A 22391-nucleotide genomic window follows, 5' to 3' on the forward strand; every position below is an offset into this window, starting at 1 on the left:
TATTTTGTCGATCAAATTTCATCTCCTCATTTTTTGCTGTCAGGTATGCAGTAAAACTTTCATGTTAATCTCTTGCAAATCAAGTTATAGCATGAAGAAGTTCCGACTAACAATAAAGTTAAATATAAAAAAAATCTAAAGCAGTGAGCGAGAGACACATGGCCAGTAAGCAGGGGCCCTCTGATGTGAGCCCAAGTCACTAATCTTCCAAGTGCTCAGCACTGACTGACAGGAGCACACAGGATCCAACCTGCTGCACATGCGCGATAACCCTGCGATGCTATGGAAAACCTGAGTCATTTTCAAAGACTGGCAAAGGGCTAATACAGATTACACAAAAAATCCAATACATTTCCTTCAAGGTTTCCAAGGTCAGAGTGTTTTAACTGCTGTTAGGCCAACACTGTGGAATAATTATTAAGGTCCTCAGAGAAGAAAACTTAAAAACTGGAATATGACCTCCCGTTTTTAAAAAGCAATCTTTTTTTTTTAACCTTAAAATATTAAGCAAAAACAAACAAAAGAAAAAAAAATTAAGCAAACCACTTGGGCTTTTTGTTTATTCAGGCTCAGTACAGTAAAACACCTTTGTTCCAAAATATTTATTAATACTAGTTACTTGTGCGCTGGACCAACTCAATACACAGTTTGGGAACTGTGAGCTGAGGACATAAATAGCTGGGGTGGGAAACAGTACCCTAATTTTCATCACTTGCTGTAGACAATGCACGGAAACAAACTTTTCCCTCTCTTTCCTCCAGAGCCACTGACTACTCATCCTTTTAAAAGTCTAAGTGCTATTTCCAGTGTTTGAGGCTCACTGTCTTTTTTGTTTCAAGGCCCACTGACACAACTCTTTAGATCAAGTTTAAAGATGGTTCTGGCAGCTTCTAAATTAGGGTATTACCGATGAAGAGTTTCGACTTTAACAACATGAATCCAAAACTCGGGCGACCAAGCATAAATTCTTATTAAATGTTTACTAAATGATTTGAAGTAATCCGTATAAAACTTAAAAAAAAAAAAAAAAACAAAAAACACCTACACTACATAAATATCTCACTTGTGTGAGCTCAGCCTTTAAAACTTTCCCAAAAGCTTACCTTCTTTTCCAGGTCCTCTTTTCTATATCCTAGAAGTTCAAGGTATTTTCCACGAGAATCATCCTCAAAGTTTACCTTAAAAAAAGACATTTTCTTGAAATAAAGAACTGCATCTGAAGGCCCAGTTTTTAATTAACTGCTCAAATTCCAAGTAGAATTATTTAAAATATCTAAAGTCTACTATATCAACTAGAAGCTTCACTGTAAGAGAATTCAAAGTTTTTTTTTAAAGAATCTATTTTTTAAGAAATAGTAAGTCTACTAGTAATTAATTAGCCAAGCTGAATAAAGCTTACTTTCAAACTAACATTTGTAAAAACAAACTGAGTCATGTCCAAAGGCTACATAAATGCAAAACTCACATTATGTGGAATATTCAACGTCACATGCTAAAACTTTCTTGAAACTAATACTTACAAAATATAAAAATGAATGATATATTATTGCATTCAAGAGCTCTTTTCTTTGCAAAACTCAGACTTGGGAAACAGACATTCCAGTGGAGGCAAAATAATCAAAAAGAAAATTCTATTTGCTATTTTACTGTCATAAACGTGACTCAGTAAAAGGGATGAGAAACGCCTCTGACCTCTCCCCTCTACACCTAGTCCCTCTTCCCCCGTTGTCTTTAATTGGACCTACTATGGAAATTAAACATGCTATGTTTTTATTATACTCAGCTCTATGTTCTAATTTTAAGATAGGTCTGCTGAATATTATATCTCTTAAAAACACTTAAGCACTTAAAAACATCTAGCATATTACTACTTAAAAAGCATTTCATATTAGGCTTTTCAAAGCCAAGAAGGAACTCTTGACATAAAGTATTATTTCACATGCTTTTCATAAGGTTTTCTTTAATTTCGTCACGAGATCCCCCAAATCACACTGCCCCTGCTGTTTCTTTGACAGGACGACAGGTTTAGAATGTGATGAGAACAGTTAAATTTGCAGATAATGAAGGAAAGCTGCTTATCACCAACTTTACCTTCAAAAAGGACCACACGTTTTTTTCAAACTCAGTCTGAGAAGCATCGATCTTCTTCTGACAGTAACTGACGAATCCCTGTGACTGAACGACCTGCTGCAGCTGGTCCGATCGGCTGAGGAACTCCTTCTCCGTCACCACCTGACTGATGAACACGTGGTGCTGCTGCGGCTGCTGCTCAGGCCCCGGCTGAGGCTGCGTTCTGACATTCGCAAAGGTGACCAGTTTGCCTCCGAACTAGAATAGGATGAGGAAACAAAATCAGCTTGAGGCACAAGGACGTGGCCCCCTAACGTGCTTCTCGTAAACCTGCTAAAGGAAAGACCTGTGACCCACACGTCTCCCTCTGCATGCAATTCGCTGATGCTCTCTTCCATACTCCACGATCTGACCCCAGCCTTCAATTTTTACTCCTCTTCACAACACTCACCTTCTAGATGCAATGTCCTAGCAGCTGCAGCCTACAATTTCTCACCTACTTGCTTTTACTCACTTCCACATATTCAATGCGACTCCTCCTCAAGGCCTGGGCAAAGGTCACCTCTGCCACCCCAGATGCCCTCAGTATATTACATTTATCTCTCCCTCTTTTGATTCAACTATTAGCCTTTGTATTTGCCTCACCTTCTACTCCAGGCTCTAAGTTTTAAAAGGGGGTGAGTATGCTGCCAGAAAGCATGCCATTTGGCATAAGGATTATCTCGAGCTGACATGAGTTTGAGCAAGCTCTGGGAGTTGGTGATGGACAGGGAAGCCTGGCTCGCTGCACTCCTTGTGATTGCAGTCAGAACTGAAAGAATACTGAGAAATAGCAGGACCAAGAAAGACACACTGACCTCCTCTTTTCTCTCTGAAAGTAGGAGATGAAACTCCCATGTGAGAGCTGCTCTCCTTATATCAGGAGGAAAAAACCACTCATCTCCAGAGATGGGGAGTCCAGGACAGTAGAACTCTGCACAAACAAAACTTGATAAATAGAAATCATCTTCCTCCGTCTCTCTACTATTTTAGTTACTGGTCCACAACTGTCGTTCTTTGCTCAACCTAGTCTAGAAGCACTTTCGCTGTGCCACACCTTTGGGTCTTCATTTCTCTAGGGGGCTCCCACGTATAGGCTTGCTATCATTCTCGTTATAAGCAGGCTCAGAACTCTTCCTCTGCCGCTCACAGTCACTCCTCAGCTTCAGGTATTGATTTTTTCTTAAACCGCTTTCATTTCTTCCTTTTACATTGCTATTTTTCTGCCTAATTCTTTTCACACTGAACTGCTGTATGACTTGCATGTCTACTGGTTGTCTTTTCCTCCCTCCAATCCATGCTACATACTATCAGTTCAATTGCTCAGTCGTGTCCGACTCTTTGCGACCCCATGGACTACAGCACACCAGGCCTCCTTGTCCATCATCAACTTCTGGAGTTTACTCAAAGTCATGTCCATTGAGTTGGTGATGCCATCCAACTATCTCATCCTCTGTTGTCCCCTTGTCCTCCTGCCTTCAATCATTCCCAGCATCAGGGTCTTTTCAAATGAGTCAGTTCTTCACACCAGTGGCCAAAGTACTGGAGTTTCAGCTTCACCATCAGTCCTTCCAATGAATATTCAGGATTGATTTCCTTTAGGATGGACTGGTTGGATCTCCTTGCTGCAGGACAACACCACAGTTCAAAAGCATCAGTTCTTCAGTGCTCAGTCTTCTTTATGGTTCAACTCTCACATCTTTACATGACCACTGGAAAAACCATAGCTTTGACTAGACGGACCTTTGTTGGCAAAGTGATGTCAAACTGTCTAGTTTGGTCATAGCTTTCCTTCCAAGGAGCAAGTGTCTTTTAATCTCATGGCTACAGTCACCATCTGCAGTGATTTTGGAGCCCAGAAAAATAAAGGCTCTCACTGTTTCCCCATCTATTTGCCACGAAGTGATGGGACCAGATGCCATGATCTTAGTTTTTTTTTTTTTTAATTTTTATTTTTACTTTATTTTGCTTTACAATACTGTATTGGTTTTGCCATACATTGACATGAATCCGCCACGGGTGTACATGAGTTCCCAATCCTAAACCCCCCTCCCGCCTCCTACCCTATATCATCTCTCTGGATCTTCCCCGTGCACCAGCCCCAAGCATCCTGTATCGAACTGATCTTAGTTTTCTAAATGCTGAGTTTTAAGCCAAATTTTTCACTCTCCTCTTTCACTTTCATCAAGAGGCTCTCTAGTTCTTCTTCACTTTCTGCCATAAGGGTGGTGTCCTCTGCCTATCTGAGGTTATTGGTATTTCTCCCAGCAATCTTGATTCCAGCTTGTGCTCCCTCCAGCCCAGTGTTTCTCATGATACTCTGCATATAAGTTAAATAAGCAGGATAACAATATACAGCCTTCATGCACTCCTTTCCTGATTTGGAACCAGTCTGTTGTTCCATGTTCAGTTCTAACTGTTGCTTCTTGACCTGCATACACATTTCTCAGGAGGCAGGTCAGGTGGTCTGGTATTCCCTTCTCTTTTAAGAATTTTCCACAGTTTGTTGTGATCCACACAAAGGCTTTGGCATAGTCAATAAAGCAGAAGTAGATGTTTTCCTGGAACTCTCTTGCTTTTTCAATGATCCAGTGAATGTTGGCAATTTGATCTCTGGTTCCTCTGCCTTTTCTAAATCCAGCTTGAACATCTGGAAGTTCACGGTTCATGTACTGTTGAAACCTGGCTTGGAGAATTTTGAGTATTACTTTACTAGCATGTGAGATAAGTGCAATTGTGCGGTAGTTCGAGCATTCTTTGACATTGTCTTTCTTTGGAATTGGAATGAAAACTGACCTTTTCCAGTCCTGTGGCCTCTGCTGAGCTCTCCAAATTTGCTGGCATATTGACTGCAGCACTTTCACAGTGTCATCTTTTAGGATTTGAAATAGCTTAACTGGAATTCCATCACCTCCACTAGCTTTGTTGGTACTGATGCTTCCTAAAGCCCACTTCACTTCGCACTCTGGGATGTCTGGCTCTAGGTGAGTGATCACACCATCATGATTATCTGAGTCGTGAAGATCTTTTTTGCACAGTTCTGTGTATTCTTGCCACCTCTTAATATCTTCTGCTTCTGTTAGGTCCATACCATTTCTGACCTTTATCGAGCCCATCTTTGCATGAAATGTTCCCTTGGTATCTCGAATTTTCTTGAAGAGAGCTCTAGTCTTTCCCATTCTATTATTTTCCTCTATTTCTTTGCACTGATCACTGAGGAACGGTTTCTTATCTCTCACTATTCTTCGGAACTCTGCATTCAAATGGGTATATCTTTCCTTTTCTCCTTTGCCTTTTGCTTCTCTTCTTTTCATAGCTGTTTGTAAGGCCTCCTCAGACAATCATTTTGCCTTTTGGCTACATACTAATCTTCCTAAATAACAGATGGTTGCTTACATCACTTGTAAATTCATTCTTGATTTAATTACTCTCTCATCCCTAGTGCTGGTCTTCTCTACTATCTGCTCTCCTGTCTCTGAATCTTCACTTTCACTTGTGACTTTCCACTTTACTTACTGAATCCTAACCATCCATCTAGTTAGTTCTCTACTTCCCAAAATAATTAAAACTTATTATTATAAAATTATGTATGGATAAGGTTTAAAACTCAAACTGTACAGAAAAGTCTCCCTGCCCCCCAATACACACTATTTGAGACACAGACTCTATCCAGTTGACAGGTGTGTTTCCAGTGCCTAGGAGGGTGCCTGACAGAGGATGTTCATTATACATTTATCTTTGGAAGGGAAAGTGAAGGTCCGTTCACTAGTACTGAAGTATTATGAAGATAATAACTAACACTCTCTTCTTCCCCACATGAGTCTGGCACCAAGGATGAGACAGAGAATCCAAATGTCAGCTTTAGTGCTGGCGTAAGTGCTACAAGGTGAGAGGCCACAGATTAGATGTGCAACCACAGTGGACCTCGTAACAACTGGAATGCAGCACCCTGCCCCACCAAAAGAAAGGAAAAGGAATGAAGGAAGCAGAGACAGAGAAGGGTGACAAGTATGATAAAGTGGGGCAGCGGGAACAGTGCAAAGGCTGCAAAACAAGGTGAATGTACCCAATGCCACTGAACTGCTATATTTTAAAATGGTTAAAATGGTCAATTTCATGTTATGCATATTTTATCACAATTTAGAAGAAAAAAGGGAGTAGGTTCCACTCTTCCTGAGAAGTCTTTCTGAATGATGCAAACTCAGAAACACATCTCAAACTCGGCCCTCTTCCATCTGAGAGATCTTATAATAATACTCTGTCCTCGGTGTTTATGGACCATAGAAACAAATCCACCTACTGAGAAGGAAGCACCAACAGGCCTTCGGATCCATCTGGGTGGCTTCTTCAGAGGCAGCACGATACTATGTGGTGTCGTCTGCTGAGGAATTTGTAATGGGGGAAGGGGCTGTCCTGTGCCGAAGGGGTCAAGATTCCCAAAAGATGATGAAAGCTAAAAAATAAAGTGGGATTTTCATAACTTATACAAGACTATGTTACATGTTTTCAAGTCATACCGAATAAATTTTTTTACACAATTTTCCAAGTAATTGGTATCGCTGATCTGTAAAGTCATGTTCAAAATAATTATACAGTAAGATCATTCTTTTCAGGTGTTGTAATAAAAATAGTGTAATATTTCCTATTACCTTGTCAACTTGTTTCTGCCTTAAACCATCTGCGCTCCCTCCCATGATAGAATAAACGCTGATACGCCCATCAAAGGAAGCAGCTGATAAGACAGCAGGATTTCTGGGACACCACTGAATATCGAAGCACCACTGTGTGTTGGTGGGAAGTTCATATAACACCTAGACCAAAAAAAAGTATACAGGTGCTTTATAGCCAAAATACCTGAATCACTATGATCAACAAGTACAACTTTAATTAAACATTTACTTTTAGGAAGTGTACAGCCAGGAAAAACAACAATTTAAAAAATTTCTTTAAAATACAAGCAAAGTTCATTATGACAAAAACAAAAGGTAATCAAAATTTTGACCAGATTTGGAATAAGAACATTTTAAAAACTGAGATTTCCCTATTTTTATTGAAATTGTAATAGAAGATGCATCTGAAAGATCAGAATACTGTATTAGGATCAACTTCCTGAACTCTAAAAGGGTTCTATCCAACTGACTTTGCTGGCCAAGATCCAAAGTACCATGTTTAAATCATTTGAAGATCAAATTTCAAAAACAACTCTTGGGGGGCAGTGGGGGATGGGATGAACTGGGAGACTGCGACTGACATATATACATCGCTGTGCATAATAGATGACTAATTGTGAGAATCTATTGCATAGCTCAGGGAACTATACTCCATGCTCCATGGTGACCTAACTGAGAAGAAAATTTTAAAAAAAGGGGATATATGTACACGTGTAGCTAATTCACTTTGTTGTACAGCAGAAACTAACACAACGTTGTAAAGCAACTATACTCTAATAAAAATTAAAAAAAAATTCTTGAGAAGGAAGAATTCACTGAGAAGACTGGCTTCTTTCTTGTCAAGTGAGAAAACACGCACACATCATTCTTACTGCTGCAGAATTTGGCATAAACAGTTTTCTTTAGGAGGAACAGAATATAGAAAAATGATTAAAAATGGCTGATAGAAATAATGTAATAATTGTTTACTAACTTTACAATGTAATCATGTAATAATTGTTGCTAACTCAAAGTTAGTGTGATGCTAACTGATGCTCTTAGGAGCATAAGTTTCATGGGTTTAAGAAATAAGTCAAATTAGCTTAATTTGGACTTCATGTGACATTTTAAATAATGTTTTACTCTATAAGGAAACAGAATTAAGTGAAAAGGCATTTAGCCTGCTCATTTAGCTTATCCATCTAAATTTCCATAAATAGAACACATGACAAATATTTCATGATAAAGTATCCTATTCTTGCTATACAGTTCAGAAGAGAGACTGAAAGTCTACGTCTACTGATTTCCAAAAATCAAAGAGGACCTTCAGGACCCAAACCTTGAACACTCCTACTGTGAGGACACTGATTTCCAGAAAACACACTAAATAAATCCAACCAACCATTTCTGAGTCTAGATAAATGCCTTATATTGTTAATGAGGGGTGAGGGTGGGGTAATTACTCGGTTCAAATATACCATTTTCAATGACTGATATTTCCAGATGAAAATAGCTGGGTTTAGATAAAGTCTCTGCTAGGTTAACATTTCATACACACCTCCATCTACTTTCACATTCTTAATTTTAATCATGTACTAAAGAATTCATATAGAAATTTTCTTATTCAGCTAGAGTTAAATATTACAATCACTCCAAGTCTGAGAAATATCTCCTCCCCATACCTCTCCTGTGTTTGGGTTGGAGCACAGAATCTTAGCATCTTTCCCACAGCTCAGCAACAATTCAGGATCCGCCATGCTCCAAGCAATTGCCAAAATCCCCCTTAAAAACACAAAGATGAAATTTTTAATCTCAAGAAAATGAAATCTGCAAATTATTTCTGTCTAGGCTTTGGAGAGACACACTGCTAACAGAAGTACAATTTCATATAATCTTTCTGGAAAGCAGTTTAGCAATGGGTATGCTCTGTGATCATTACAAAGATGCTCAATATAGAGTACAGTGTGTGATGGCAAAAAAATGAAAACAAATGCCCAACAACACGGTCTACATGGGGTTTTCCTGGTGGCTCAGCAGGTAAAGAATCCACCTGCAATGTGGGAGACCTGGATGTGATCCCTGGTTTGGGAAGATCCCCTGGAGAAGGAAATGGCTACCCACTCCTGTATTCTGGCCTGGAGAATTCCATGGACTATATAGCCCATGGGGTTGCAAAGAGTCGGATACGACTAAGTGACTAACACTTTTACTTTCAAACAAAGTAACATTTTCAGTAAATGTTTTGAAAAATTCAGATTAGCATCCCCTGCAAAAATTTAAAAAATCCTGTATCCTACCATCCAGAAACAAGTACTATATAATATTAAGTTTGTTTTTTCTACATTCATGCCTCTGCTATTAGGAGATGAAAGAAAAGTTAACATTATCAGACCATGAAGAAAAATACTAGAAACTAGAATTATGTCTGTGTCTTTCTTAAAACAAAAACATACAAATAGTCCTCAATTATTCTGAAAACATTATAGTAATTCTAAAATAATTTTGTTTTCAATTTCCAAAATACAGGTAAACCTCACCATCGAGGTAGATATTACTCTTCTTTCCCCCAAAAGTTGTTTTTAATATGATGATATTTCTTACAATCTAAATCCTCTCAGAATCAGAAAAATACGCTATAGGAAAGAACTCAAATTATTTAAGAATGCCGTTGCTTCCAACATTTTATTTTTTAAGCATTAAAATCTTTGTAAAAATTGTAGGATAGTGTGATGTACACCCTTATACTTCTCACCTAGATTCATCAATCTGGCCACATTTACTTTAGGTCTTTATATTTTACACGCTCTCTCTCTATATATATATTGCATCTGTCAAATGCAGATTATTACATGGCACCTCTACACTTCTCTCTGGTGATAAGAACCTTCTCCTATACACAATCTCATACTGAAAATGTTATTTTCATGCAATACTCTAAATAGACAGTCCATATTCAACTTTCCCCAACTGTAGCAATGCCTGTGTGTGTGCTTAAGTCGCTTCAGTCTTGCTTGACTCTTTGCAACCCCATGGACTGTAGCCCGCCAGAGTCCTCTGTCCATGGAATTCTCCAGGCAAGAATACTGGAGTAGGTTGCCCTGCCCTCCTCCAGGGGATCTTCCTGACCCAGGGACTGAACCCACATCTCTTACATCTCCTCTATTGGCAGGCGGGTTCTTTACCACCAGCACCACCCGGGAAGTCCATTTAGGAATAATGGAGTCTTACTGTCTCCTCTCTTTAGAATCCAATTATGCATGTCAAAAGTTTCAAGGCACGTCAAGAATGCCTTTAGATATCAGTATCATATTTAATATCACATCTTAAGGAACATTTAAATTCTTAGCAAGTGTTAAAAAAAATCACTGAACTATAGAACTGGAAGGACCTTAAATATCATATAATCCAACTGTTGCATTTACTAGAGGGAGAAAATGGAAACAGAGAGGTTGATTTGCTCCTGGCACCCAGTATGGTATTCTGTCTTGCTAAACTGTAGCCACTCTGAAAACTGGCAGTATAATGTAATGTTAAGAGCATAGATACAACGACCAGGATGTTTGAGTTGGAAGTGAGCAGCTGACTAGTTTTAATCTAAACCAAGTTTCAATTTCCAATGTGTAAAATGGGATACTAGCATTTACACTACAGGTTTACTATGAGTCTTAATCAAGCTAACTTTTGGGAATTAGGGACTAATATGTATACACTGCTTTATTTAAAATAGACACCCAACAAGGACCTGTTGTATAGCACAGGGAACTCTGTCCAACACTGGGCAGGGATTTTTGTGGTATTACTGAATCCTAGTACACTGGTTGGCATGTGTTTGATAAGCAAGTGTTTAATAAATAAATAAAACCTTACCAAACATGGGAACAATATTAAAACTTCTCAGAATCACCCCTTCTTTACTAAAAAGCTGACTGAAGCATAACATCTAAATAGGATTACATTGTGACCAGATTCTTTTCTCCTTTATAAGAAGCTCAAGGAGAGGTCACAAACTTTAAGACTTCTCAAAGTGTGTAATGCCACCACACACGGGGGAAAAGAAATTTAAAGCTTTAGTTTCTATATCCCTAAAAAGGAAAGAAGAAAAAAGCCCAAAGCAGTGAAAATACTTTAACACTAAAAGAGATTTGTTTCTTGCTTAAAAACACTGAACAAAACATACATAAACTCCCTGGGTACCTGAATATAAAAATCATAGGAAATCTCCACAATTACAAACTAATTTTGCACCCTGTGCATCTTAGCTCCCATGCCACTTACAGTGGAAACACAGAGCCCTAACCACTGGACTGCCAGGGAATTCCCACAAACTAAATTTAATGCTACTAAAGTTAACACAAGACAATGCTCATGTTTTTTAGAGCATCCACACACTTATTAAGTTGAAGGCAGAATGAACCACTTAATATCTCAAAAATGTTTGCCTTTAAATTAAGATAAACACTCAGAAGTAAAACAAACTTTTCAATTGTTGCTTGACATTAATGTCATGGAAGACTCTTCATAAGTATGATGAATCAAATAAAGATCAAACTGTATAATGGCCCAAAGATTCAAGAGTTGTCCCAAAGAGCTATGATTCACTAGAATTTTGATCTATTACCTATTATTTGAAATAAGTTGTAGAAAATCCATAAACACATTTTCATGTTTTTGTGATATGATTTGGCTATCATGTTTCGGTACAAAAAATCAGATGACTATTGCTTAAAATAGAAATGAACTATTTATACTAACTTTCGTAAGACAGAGATGGAGTAGATTCCCTAATTTTAAAAAATTATCTGATAATTCAAAGCAGTAAGTAAATACATTTTTTACAATTCATAAATCAAGCTTTTTGGAAGAGCAGCAAGATACCTGGCATGGTTTTCCAGGACACGGAGTGGAGAGGAGGCAAAGCGAAGATCCCACATCTGGACCACAGGTAGCCTGTCATCCTCAGAGGCAAGGACCATCTGAGTGGCAACGTCAGGATGCCACGCCAACCCAGAGCAATGCATCTGCACACAGGCAAGGCTCACATCTTATCAATCACACTACTTTATGAAAAGCCAAAATGAACACGAGGAATATATGTTTGTTGAAGCAAATAGTAGAAAACATCAGCTCAGGCTTATGAAAAAAGTATTCTTACTTATGTAGTCATTATTTTATTATTTCCATTTATTTAAAATTTGTTTTTTAAAAACCAGCTAAACTATTAAATTCTATTAAACACTCTTAAACAGTGGTCTTAAACAAACGAGTTTAAATGTTCTCAATTCAACCAATCCTTTGATACACCAAATCATTCCAGGCCAGAGTAATTCTAAACCACAAATGAGCTGTCCTGTCAAAATTGTAATAAGGGGAAAAGCTTTACATAAATTTAAAATTTAATACTTTTAGAGAAATGAAGATGAGAAGATTTTAAAAAATTAATACCTTTCCTCTACTTTATCAGAAAAATCAAGATAAAGTGACTAAACCAACAACTACTGTTTAAATTTTCATATGGGATAAATTAACATTATTACTGAGAAATACTTAGAAGCTCAGATCCTGTTAAGTGTTCTAGAAGGTGACTGAAATGCTTATTGTGTACTTTATTCCACTGAAACTTGTTTTAAAACTCCTGACTCACTGAAAAACAATACCTTGAGGAAATATTCTTATAAATAATGTTTTCTCATTGCTATTGTTGTTTTTAAATTATATATGCATTCTCTGATTTAGGCAAACTCACTTTTTAAATGTCCAACTAAAAACAGTAATTAAAAACAAATTAATAAGGCAAGCCCTAAAGTGTGTCTAAATTACTTTATAACATATGATGGCATAATATTAATGAATCTGTAAGGTTAAAATGTAAGGTGTTAGACAACAGCGTCTACTGAGCAAGTGGGAGAAGAATGCCAGTTCATTTTAGCACTGCCTAATCAGAAAAGAGGAACCCAGGAGTCTGGAAACTGCAGCTTCATAGTCATAAAATTACTAGCAGGGAAAAATTTTACATTCTAGTTGCTATAATGCTTTGGAACAGCTGGCAAAGCAAAACAACTAGTGTATCATGGAATAACTCCTTTGATTAACCAATCTTTCTCTTCATCATTAACATATCCAATGTGGTTTAGTAGGGATTTTCTTATTTTCCCCAAAGGGAAAAACAACCTCTCATTCCAACATGATTGGTCCATCAGAAAACAGGATTTGACTTTATAGAAATCTGATTTGTTGCCAACTCTGACAAACAATACAGGAACAGCTACAGCAGAAACAAAACATGTTTCTCACAAATCAATCACATACTTACCCTGTTACTATGATCACTAACTTTGATGATAGGCTCATTTTTTCTAAGATCCCACACAGTGGCCCGACCACTGGGACTGGCTGATGCCAAAATATGCTGAACTTGTCTGTTCCATGCAATGCAGCTGATATCTTCTGGGGGCTGTAAGGAATAAACTACTAAGAACCATTTCCCAACTGTAATCAAGTTTAACTACAAAATCTAATTCTTCTTTTTAGAAAATGGATAAATTTATTATTATATTCTTAAGTTCTCAACATATGCAGTTTCAATCTCAGGTATATACCAGTTCAAGTACTTTACCCTGTCTATTCACCAGCCACTTACTAAGTTCCTGTTACAAATCAAGCACTGTTTCTTTACTTTGCCACTGCCCCATGGAAGATAATGGACCACAAAGTAGACGCTAGTCAATGTGACAGACATCTAGGCAGAGCAAAAATTACAGCCTAGACCTAGAAAACCATATACTGTCATTACACTACCTCTCAGATCGCCAAAATGTTAGGGCCTGTTATACAGCCACTCAAACTGAATAGTTAATACAGTGTAAAGAAGGTGGAGATGTCTGTTCTTTCTCAGCTTATTAGAATTATATAGGAAATAGGGTGTGTTTTTTTTTTTTAAGTAAGTTTCCTCTCTATGATTTTTATTCTGAGGTTGGATATTGCTAAAATACTATATAATATAGAACACTATATTACATAAAATATTATACCTAGAAAACCTTTTAAAGACTATTTTATTTACTACCACAAGTCTAGTACCTCAAACAGTGCCTGGGAGATGGCAAGTACTAAATATTTCCTGTTTAAGGACTTGCTGATACTCTTAGGAACATATTTATTAACACTTGATCATGGTAAAGAAAAATCAATGACATTTAAACACTGATTTTAAACAGATATACTTTGTGTGAAAAAAACAAGTAAGTGCAGAAAAACCAATTTTGGTTCTTTTGATTACATTGAAATCAATGTAATACCTGCGTTTTGGCTCCTGGTGTCATTGGAGTTGCAAAATTATTTAGATCCCAAATGTAGATTTCAGATTCGTTAGCACCAGAGGCCACCAGATTAGTCTGCAATAAGAAAGAATTAACAAATAAATAGCACTTACAAATAATGAAGAGAATTCAGAATAACCCAATTTGGAGCTGGAAAGATCTGTACATTTCACAGACACTGAGAACAGCCAGGGACATGGCTGGTTGGGGAGGAGAGAGAGTGGGCTGTATGGAGAGAGTAACACGGAAACTTACATTATGGTATGTAAAATAGATAGCCAACAGGAATTTGTTGTATGACTCAGGGAACTCAAACTGGCTTGTTAACAACCTAGAGAGGAGGGATCGGGAGGGAGGTGGGAGGTATGGTTCAAGTGGGAGGGGACATGGGTAAGCCTATGGCTGAACACCATACAGTAAAGTAATTATCCTTCAGTTAAAAATAATTAATTTTAAAAATCTTTCAGTTTTAAGGCATATAATTTTTCTGTTTAATTAAAAAAACCAAAATGCATGAACCCCTAAAAACTATATATAACAATCTGAAATTTAATCAGTTTTCTAAAGAAACATATTGTAGAACTCTATTAAACTAAAAAAGATAACACATCTACTGCCATTTCAATATAAGACACTAATAAAATAATTAAATGGATAAATTCTTATATGGTGATTATTGCCTGTGGTTTGGATCTCTGGAAGGGAATCCAATTGTGGGAGACAAAAATAGGTCACCCTGTTGGCTTCAAATAGCTGAATGCTAAAATAATGGTGTCTATACCAGGCACTTCAAAGACAGCCTCTGGAGCTGGATCAAGATAAGACTAGTAAAAATCCTCATGTATTTATTTTTAAAAAATTTTAAACTGAAGTATAGTTGACTTATTTCAATTAAAAAACTATAGTTTCTCCATGGCTGATTCATGTCAATGTATGGTAAAAACCACTACAAAACTGTAAAGTAATTAGCCTCCAATTAAAATAAATAAATAAATAAATAAACAAAACTATAGTTTCTGGTGTAAAGTGACTCAGTTTTATATATATATATATATTTCCATTATAGTTTATTTTATTATAGGATTTTGACTATATTACTAGTTCCCTGTGCTATACAGTAGGACCTTGCTGTTTATCTGTTTTATATATAGTAGTTTATATCTGCTAATCCCAAATTCTTAACTTATTCCTCTCCAATCCCCTTTCCCCCTTGGTAACTATAAACTTGTTTTCTGTGTCTGTCCTCACCTATTTCTATTTCATGTATGCTCCATCTTGCGCCAGGTGGTAGTATTTCTAGGTAAACTATGTTGTATACCTTTCGGATCAAAAAGACCCTAAAATTGTGATATGAGGTCCAGGAAGACAATGAGGTTCATATACTGACCTTCATCCTTTACTGTTCACTCTCATTAATCTACTATAACAAATGACATACAACTCTGAAAACAGAGGAATTCCATGGCAGTAGCCACCTATGATATAAGACATGAACCAAAAATCAGCAGTTGTTGGAAATTAGCTATCTAATCTAAAGAGTAGGCACCACAAACCACAGAAAATGAAGAAGCTGGGTTTCTGTATTTCTGTATCTAAAATATCTATTTATAATACAAGAAAAATAACTATCAAACTTTTTTAAGATAATATTTATTTTCTGATTATACTCAAATATCCTACTAACTCAAGATTTTTATTAATGTATGCTGCTACTGCTAAGTCACGTCAGTCATGTCCAACTCTGTGCGACCCCACAGATGGCAGCCTACCAGGTTCCTGTCCCTGGGATTCTCCAGGCAAGAACACTGGAGTGGGCTGCCATTTAACATTTCTACAATTAACATTCAGTAATGCTTACAATGGCAACAGTACAAAGACTCTTAATTGCCCATTAAATTTATACTATATTTATATATATATCTTATTATTTGATAGAGTAGTAATCTCTGACATAAATACATTTAGCAGTAGTAAAACAACAGATTAACCCACACACAACAGCACCAGCCTAATGCTGAACTAGCACAAACTTTTGAATTTTAAGAATTATTTTATTTACTTATTTATTTGGATGCACCAGGTCTTACTTGTGGCATGGAGCGTCTTTAGTTGCAGCGTGTGGGATCTAGTTCTCTGATCAGGGATCAAATCTAGGCCCTCCTGCACTGGGAATGCAGAGTCTCAACCACTGGACCACCAGGGAAGTAGCCTAGACAAACTTAAAAAGACTAGGTCTTCAACCTCTGAGGTGCCTAATATTTTTAAAATGTCCATAAAATGACATGACATCTCCAGACTTCTAGAACTAAACCCATCACCCTGATCCCTTCCCTGGGGCTAGTGTATTACTCACGCTGAAGCCAGCTCTGAACTTTTCATTCTTCATACAAATAGACTCACTCATCAACCTGCACAGGCACGGTTTTAGCTTTCTCCAAGACTGAGGCACAGTAGAGTCATATACTTATTTCAAATAGGCAGCACGTATCTCAAGAAATATGAATAAACGTCAAAAGTCTAACCTGGAAAATGTTCACATCCAATGCTCTCACTGGGCCAGTATGCTTGTCATTCTGGGCAATCACAACTTCCTTATCCCCAGCGATAATTTTAGAAGGATCATAAAGAATAATATTTCCGTTTTCACCACCTGCAATCAGGACTCCAGAGATATTTCCTTTGGAATCCATCTTATGAGGTCCCCAAATCAACTTGTGGTACCTTTAAAAGAAAATGAGCAAATATACTCTTTTTTGAAGTCAGATAAACTTAGAAAAGAATTTGGAAATTATACATTTAAGCCTTTCCATAAATACACCAAAAACACTGCTTCTCCTCTATTCCTGATAACTGTACATAACTTGGTGAAATGGCATTTTAGTTTTTATTCATACTCATGTTTCATTTTGTAACCTTGAAGGATACAAAAACTCTTTTGTACAGCTAATACAACAAAGTATACTTGATTTGTGTGTCAGAAGATAAGAGCCTAAGAATGGTTTTACCATTTAGAATCTGTGAGACCCTGAGCCAGTTACTTAATCTCCCTAAGCTGCTTTTGATTCATTTATAAAATAGAGCTAATCAACCACTTTCCCAGATTTTATTTGACTACAGAAGTACTCAGTAACATGTCATCTGTTAAATAGTAAAGCAGTTAAGGGAGTCATCTGAAATTTTCTAAGAAAAATAATGTATTCTGACAGTAAAAAGGTGATATCAAAATTATGTCTATTATGACATAATTCTCCACCCACTGGTGGAGAATAAAAGATTACAATTTGGTATGGAGGTGGCATGGAGATATATAACAATGGTACTGAGTAGAAAAACTGCCAGATGAAAGGCATCTGGGGTTCCCAGTACAGTGGGAGGGCTTGGATGATTATAAGCCATCCCATGGGAGACGCCATGATTTGAACTGTATTGTTAGCCAAGGTACAATCTCTTCACCAAAATTTGCCAAGGTATTAGGCTATAAAGCACATTTTGCTACTGAAATTAAAGTATCCTTCTATATAGCTTAAGTACTTGGAAATCTACCTATCTAAATACTTATCGTATCAGAAACCATGTCAATAAAATTCTCTGTGAAATGTAATTTGAAATATACATTAGTAGATGGGGAAAAAAGCAACCTTTATTCAAAGAAAATCACTATTAACATTTTAATATTCATCTAACTACTTTCTCTGGTCATGACTACCTTTTTCTGTAAAGAGGTAAGATTAACAAAAACAAAAGAAAGTAACTCTACTGTATCATGAGGAAAACAATACTAGAAACTAGAGGCTTTCCTTCTTACACACAGCAGTCCATAAAAAAAGGAAATTCAACAGAACATATATAGACACTTTTTAAACTTCTGCCTAAACAACTCATGTTTTTTCACAAAACATGTCACTAATGGTATTCCTTACAAGTTCATAATGGAACACTTATAGACACATTAGGCATCAACCACAACATATAATCAAATAATCATGTAAATTTCAGGTTGAATCTCATACCTGTGAGAAGAAGAGAACGTGGCACAAGATTTCATATCCAAGGATGGATCAGAAAGGTCTAATTCAAATATCTCAAGAGAAGCACTGGTACTAAATGTTGCATCCAGTTGTTGAGCAGAGGTTCCTATAGAAAATATATTCATGGTAACTACACATGCAAAAACAGACAGACTCAGAGAAAACCATACAAAATAGAAATTAAATGCTTGTTTTTCAATTATCTCACTCATGAATGCTACATTAACGACTGAAATCTCACCACGTATACCACTGAACAGATGCTTACATTACCACAGCAGTAAGATTCTGATGCAAGGCTCAGATATGATGTTTGTAAGAGTGGGTAGTGCAGACAATTTTTTAAGTCTATAGATAAAATCTCTGAAAGAACAGTTCCATGCTTATAGTCACAAATGATATAATTTCAACGCTATTTATATAAAAATGGAGCATCAAAACTGTTGTTCATTCATTCAAATTGGTATTTACTAACTTGTTAACATTTTATCTGTTGTGCTTCTTAATACCAGAGGAATAAAGACAGAGCATGGTCCTGCAGTGAGGAAGACGCTGTAAATGTAATAGACCATGATTAACACCATGCTGTACAAGCATATGGGAAGGCCACTGAACTCAGCCGACAGGAAGCTTGCATGTATCTCATCAGGAAAGGAGAGGCTTTCTAGAGGAGCTGAAGCTTGACCTGAATCTTAAAGGACAAGTATAAATAAGTCAGATGTGGAAAAGAAGAAATTAGGTGACTCATACTGTCTTCTCTCTGTTGAGCTTACCTGTAGCTAGGTAAATGGGATGATTCTGTGCAGGGCTCCATGCCTGCATGGCGGTACGATCTACTTCCTTTAACTTCATCCTGCTAAAGAGAACATTTCACATAGAAATATAATAAACATGTAAGATGGAACGTGTTTTAACATGGAAATAAACTGGACAAACCCAATACATTAATAGGAATGCTGGAATGCCAATAAATCAAATTGGTCTAGGTATCATTTGTTGGGAAATGTGGACCATTTGCAAGAAACTTGTTAAATTGAGACAAGTATAGGGCTATTCTGTTTACAGATTATCATCCTTCAGTTGAAAAATCTGTCTGGAAGGAAATGTGCAAAAACAGGGATAGCACGTGGCTAATTAATCTTGGCATACAGTATGCTTCTCAAGTCAAGATAAGATGGGTGGCAGTGTAGCAGGGCTACGGGAAGGCACAAGGTACACTTTCCTGGAGCAGGACCGCTCAACAATAAGAGCAGTTTGACAAACTAATTTTAAATAAAGCAGACTAAGACAGAGGTGAATATAGCAAACCCAAAGAATTTTAAAGATAAAGCAGAAAAAAATTTTTAAATGGTCACTCCAAGCTACAATCCCATATGCTATTATTTTACATATTCTATGTGCAAGTTACTTTGGTAGAAAAACTCAGGAGATACTGTGCTATAGTATTAAAAACATCTTTGTTGGAATTTCCCGAGTGGTCCCATGGTTAAGACGCCACATTTCCAATGTAGGGGGTGCGGGTTCAATCCCTAGTCAGGCAACTAAGATCCCACATTCTGCCAAAACACCACCAACAGAAACAACTTTGTGATTTTACATAAATGAATTGGCATGGCACAGTATTCCACTCTCAGATGTACCCTAATTTAATTACTTAGTCTCCTACTGAGGAACACCCGAAATGTTTTTGAAAGTGAAAGTCGCTCAGGAGTGTCTGACTCTGACCCCATGGGCTGTAGAGTCCATGGAATTCTCCACACCAGGATACTGGAGTGTGTAGCCTTTCTCTTCTCCAGCAGACCTTCCTGACCCAGGAATTGAACGGGGCCTCCTGCATTGCAGGCAGATTCTTCACCAGCTGAGCCACAAGGAAAGCCCAAGAATACTGGAGTGGGTAGCCTATCCCTTCTCCAGGGGATCTTCCTGACCCAGGAATCAAACTGGGGTCTCCTGCATTGCAGGCGGATTCTTTTATCAACTGAGCTATTATTTTTACAAACAATGCTGAAATAAATGGTCACACATACATGTTACTTCACTTATGGACAAGGAAAGCTACAGTTTTCCAGAGGTAAAACTGATGGGTTAAAGAATAAAAGTAATTTTAATTCTGATGGATATTGCCACTTGAAATATATCCTGGTATGCAGTGTATTGAATATGTTCAAAGTATGTATTTTTTATTACGTCAAAATCATTTATTGAATTTTTTTTCTTACTAACTTTAGATACCACCTTTATCATGTACCAACTTCCTGTATTTATTTCTAGATTTAATATTTAGGTTTATATTCCTGTACATATCAGGATATAGGCTAAGGTTTACATTTCAGTATTCCTTTACATTTATTCTGTGATTACCATTCCTTATGCCCATGTATTTACATGCTAGGCATGTCACTACTTTAAATACTGAGGCTTTACATGAACATGATTTCAATAATCCCCACCCATTTTCCTTGCTATTTTTTGTTTTTTAACTAAACAATCAGAAAATTTCTTGTCTAATTCCAGAAAAAAAGAACATGTTAGTATTTTTTATTGAACCTGTACCAAATTAATAAATTAATTTATGGTGAACTGACAGAACGGTGAATCTTCCTATCAAGAACATGTCTTTAGAGTTAAGCCGTCTTTTTTATTTTTCAGTATTGTTTGAAATTTTTTGACATACTGGGTTTGCTTACCCCTAAGTATTTCACCTTTTGGTTCGTTTGTAAATGTGGCTTTTTTTCCTTCCACTATTATGTCTATGATCTCACTGTTAAATGAAGGCTAATGATTTCGCTACATTAATTTTTAATCCTGCTTTCTTACTGAATTCTCTTTCTGGAGTAGTGTTTCAGTAGATTCTGTTGGGTTTTCCACATATATATTCATACCATGTGCCAACAGAGCCAACCTCCTCATTTCACATTGTCACTCCTCTGATATCTTTCTCTTGTGTGAGCTAGCCAGGACTAACAGTATCATACTCAACAGCAGTGATAACAGTGCTATTTCTTGTCTTGTCCTGTTCTGCAGTGGGAAAGCCTACCGTATCACCACTCGGCATGGTTTTGGAATTTGAGATATATATACATATATTTGTATAGATAAGTGTGTGTCCACACACACTTACATCTGTACAAGTAAATAAATATACATATGTATATAAACATGTATGTGGAAATAGCCATTGATTACTATCTTACTGAACGCTATTCATAAAGACTGGGTGTTAAATTTTGTTGAATGTTTTTTCATTAGGTAATTGGAGACGACCATATGATTTTTCTCCTTCAGTTTACTAACAAAATAAAGCACGAACAGATTTCCTAATACTGAATCATCTTTTCATACCATGAGTAAACTTCTCTTGACCATGATTCTACTACAGAGCTCCTAGATTTTGTTTAAAAAGAGTTTCATTCCTAGAGTCCTAAATGAGATTTAATCGATAGTTTTCCTCTTTTGTACATTCTTTGTCAGGTTTTGGTATCAATGTTATACTTGTTCATAACAAATGTGGGAGGTTTTCTTCTATTCCCATGCTCTGGAACACTTTCAATAACAACATTGAAATTACTATTTCTTTAAGGATTTATCAGAATTCTCCTATGAGATATCTGGGTCTGGTGTTTTGAAGGGAAGGTAAGTGGTAATTTTCTCTGTTTCTTCTATGGATATTGATCTATTTGAATTTTCTTTATCCAAGGTCATTTTTGTAAATTATATTTTCCCATGATATTCCTTTCTTGTACTTTTTTTTACAATCTTCTAATTTATTTGTTTAGACTCAAACATAGACTCATGCTTCTTCTAATTTGTGCTGTGTGTGGTGATTAGTCCTTATGATATTCATGTTTTATCCCACCCTCTTTTGAAAAATTAGCTTAGCTAAGTGACTTACCTGCTTCACTGAGTATTTACAAAGAGTCAAACTTAGGATTTACTTATTAGTTTCACTTTTTAAAAGTTTTCCTAACTTTTTAGTTAAATGCTTCACTTATTCATTTTTACTATTTCTTTAGGCCTTGAATTTTCCCTGAGCACTGATTTGTTGTAATGTATGTTTCTGGTCTTATCTTTGTAACTATAATTTTAGATAATTTCCATTTAATACCATTAATCCTTCATTTCTTTACACAGTTAATTACTATGAGCACTAACAGAATCAGCTTATATAATCTTACTGCCTCTCTTGCAGTACACAGTTATAATCATTAGTATTATCTTCCTCAGTGTTTACCTTTGTACTGTTAAATACACTTATACTTCTACTAACTGATTTGTCAGCTTTAAATGAT

General features: G+C 36.6%; 1 protein-coding gene across 16 annotated transcripts in view; it reads right to left on the reverse strand.

Moving 5' to 3' along the window:
- Positions 1–22391, reverse strand: part of SEC31A (SEC31 homolog A, COPII coat complex component) — a 59646-nt gene that overhangs the window by 31675 nt on the left and 5580 nt on the right. For 13 of the 16 annotated variants that reach the window (XM_068975044.1, XM_068975042.1, XM_068975043.1 and 10 more), the window contains exons 2-12: positions 18876–18958; positions 18085–18208; positions 16597–16795; positions 14054–14149; positions 13069–13209; positions 11634–11776; positions 8441–8540; positions 6759–6920; positions 6410–6562; positions 2092–2328; positions 1104–1178 (exon numbers count right to left, since the gene is read on the reverse strand). In XM_068975044.1, coding sequence (XP_068831145.1) covers positions 1104–1178; positions 2092–2328; positions 6410–6562; positions 6759–6920; positions 8441–8540; positions 11634–11776; positions 13069–13209; positions 14054–14149; positions 16597–16795; positions 18085–18208; positions 18876–18954 — 1509 coding nt within the window. In that variant the 5' untranslated portion in view covers positions 18955–18958. The remainder of the gene's footprint in view (positions 1–1103; positions 1179–2091; positions 2329–6409; positions 6563–6758; positions 6921–8440; positions 8541–11633; positions 11777–13068; positions 13210–14053; positions 14150–16596; positions 16796–18084; positions 18209–18875; positions 18959–22391) is intronic. The other 3 variants (XM_068975045.1, XM_068975040.1, XM_068975036.1) reach the window with 2 other exon arrangements.

The sequence above is a fragment of the Capricornis sumatraensis genome, chromosome 7, assembly GCF_032405125.1.
Source record: "Capricornis sumatraensis isolate serow.1 chromosome 7, serow.2, whole genome shotgun sequence".
Lineage (NCBI taxonomy): Eukaryota > Metazoa > Chordata > Mammalia > Artiodactyla > Bovidae > Capricornis > Capricornis sumatraensis.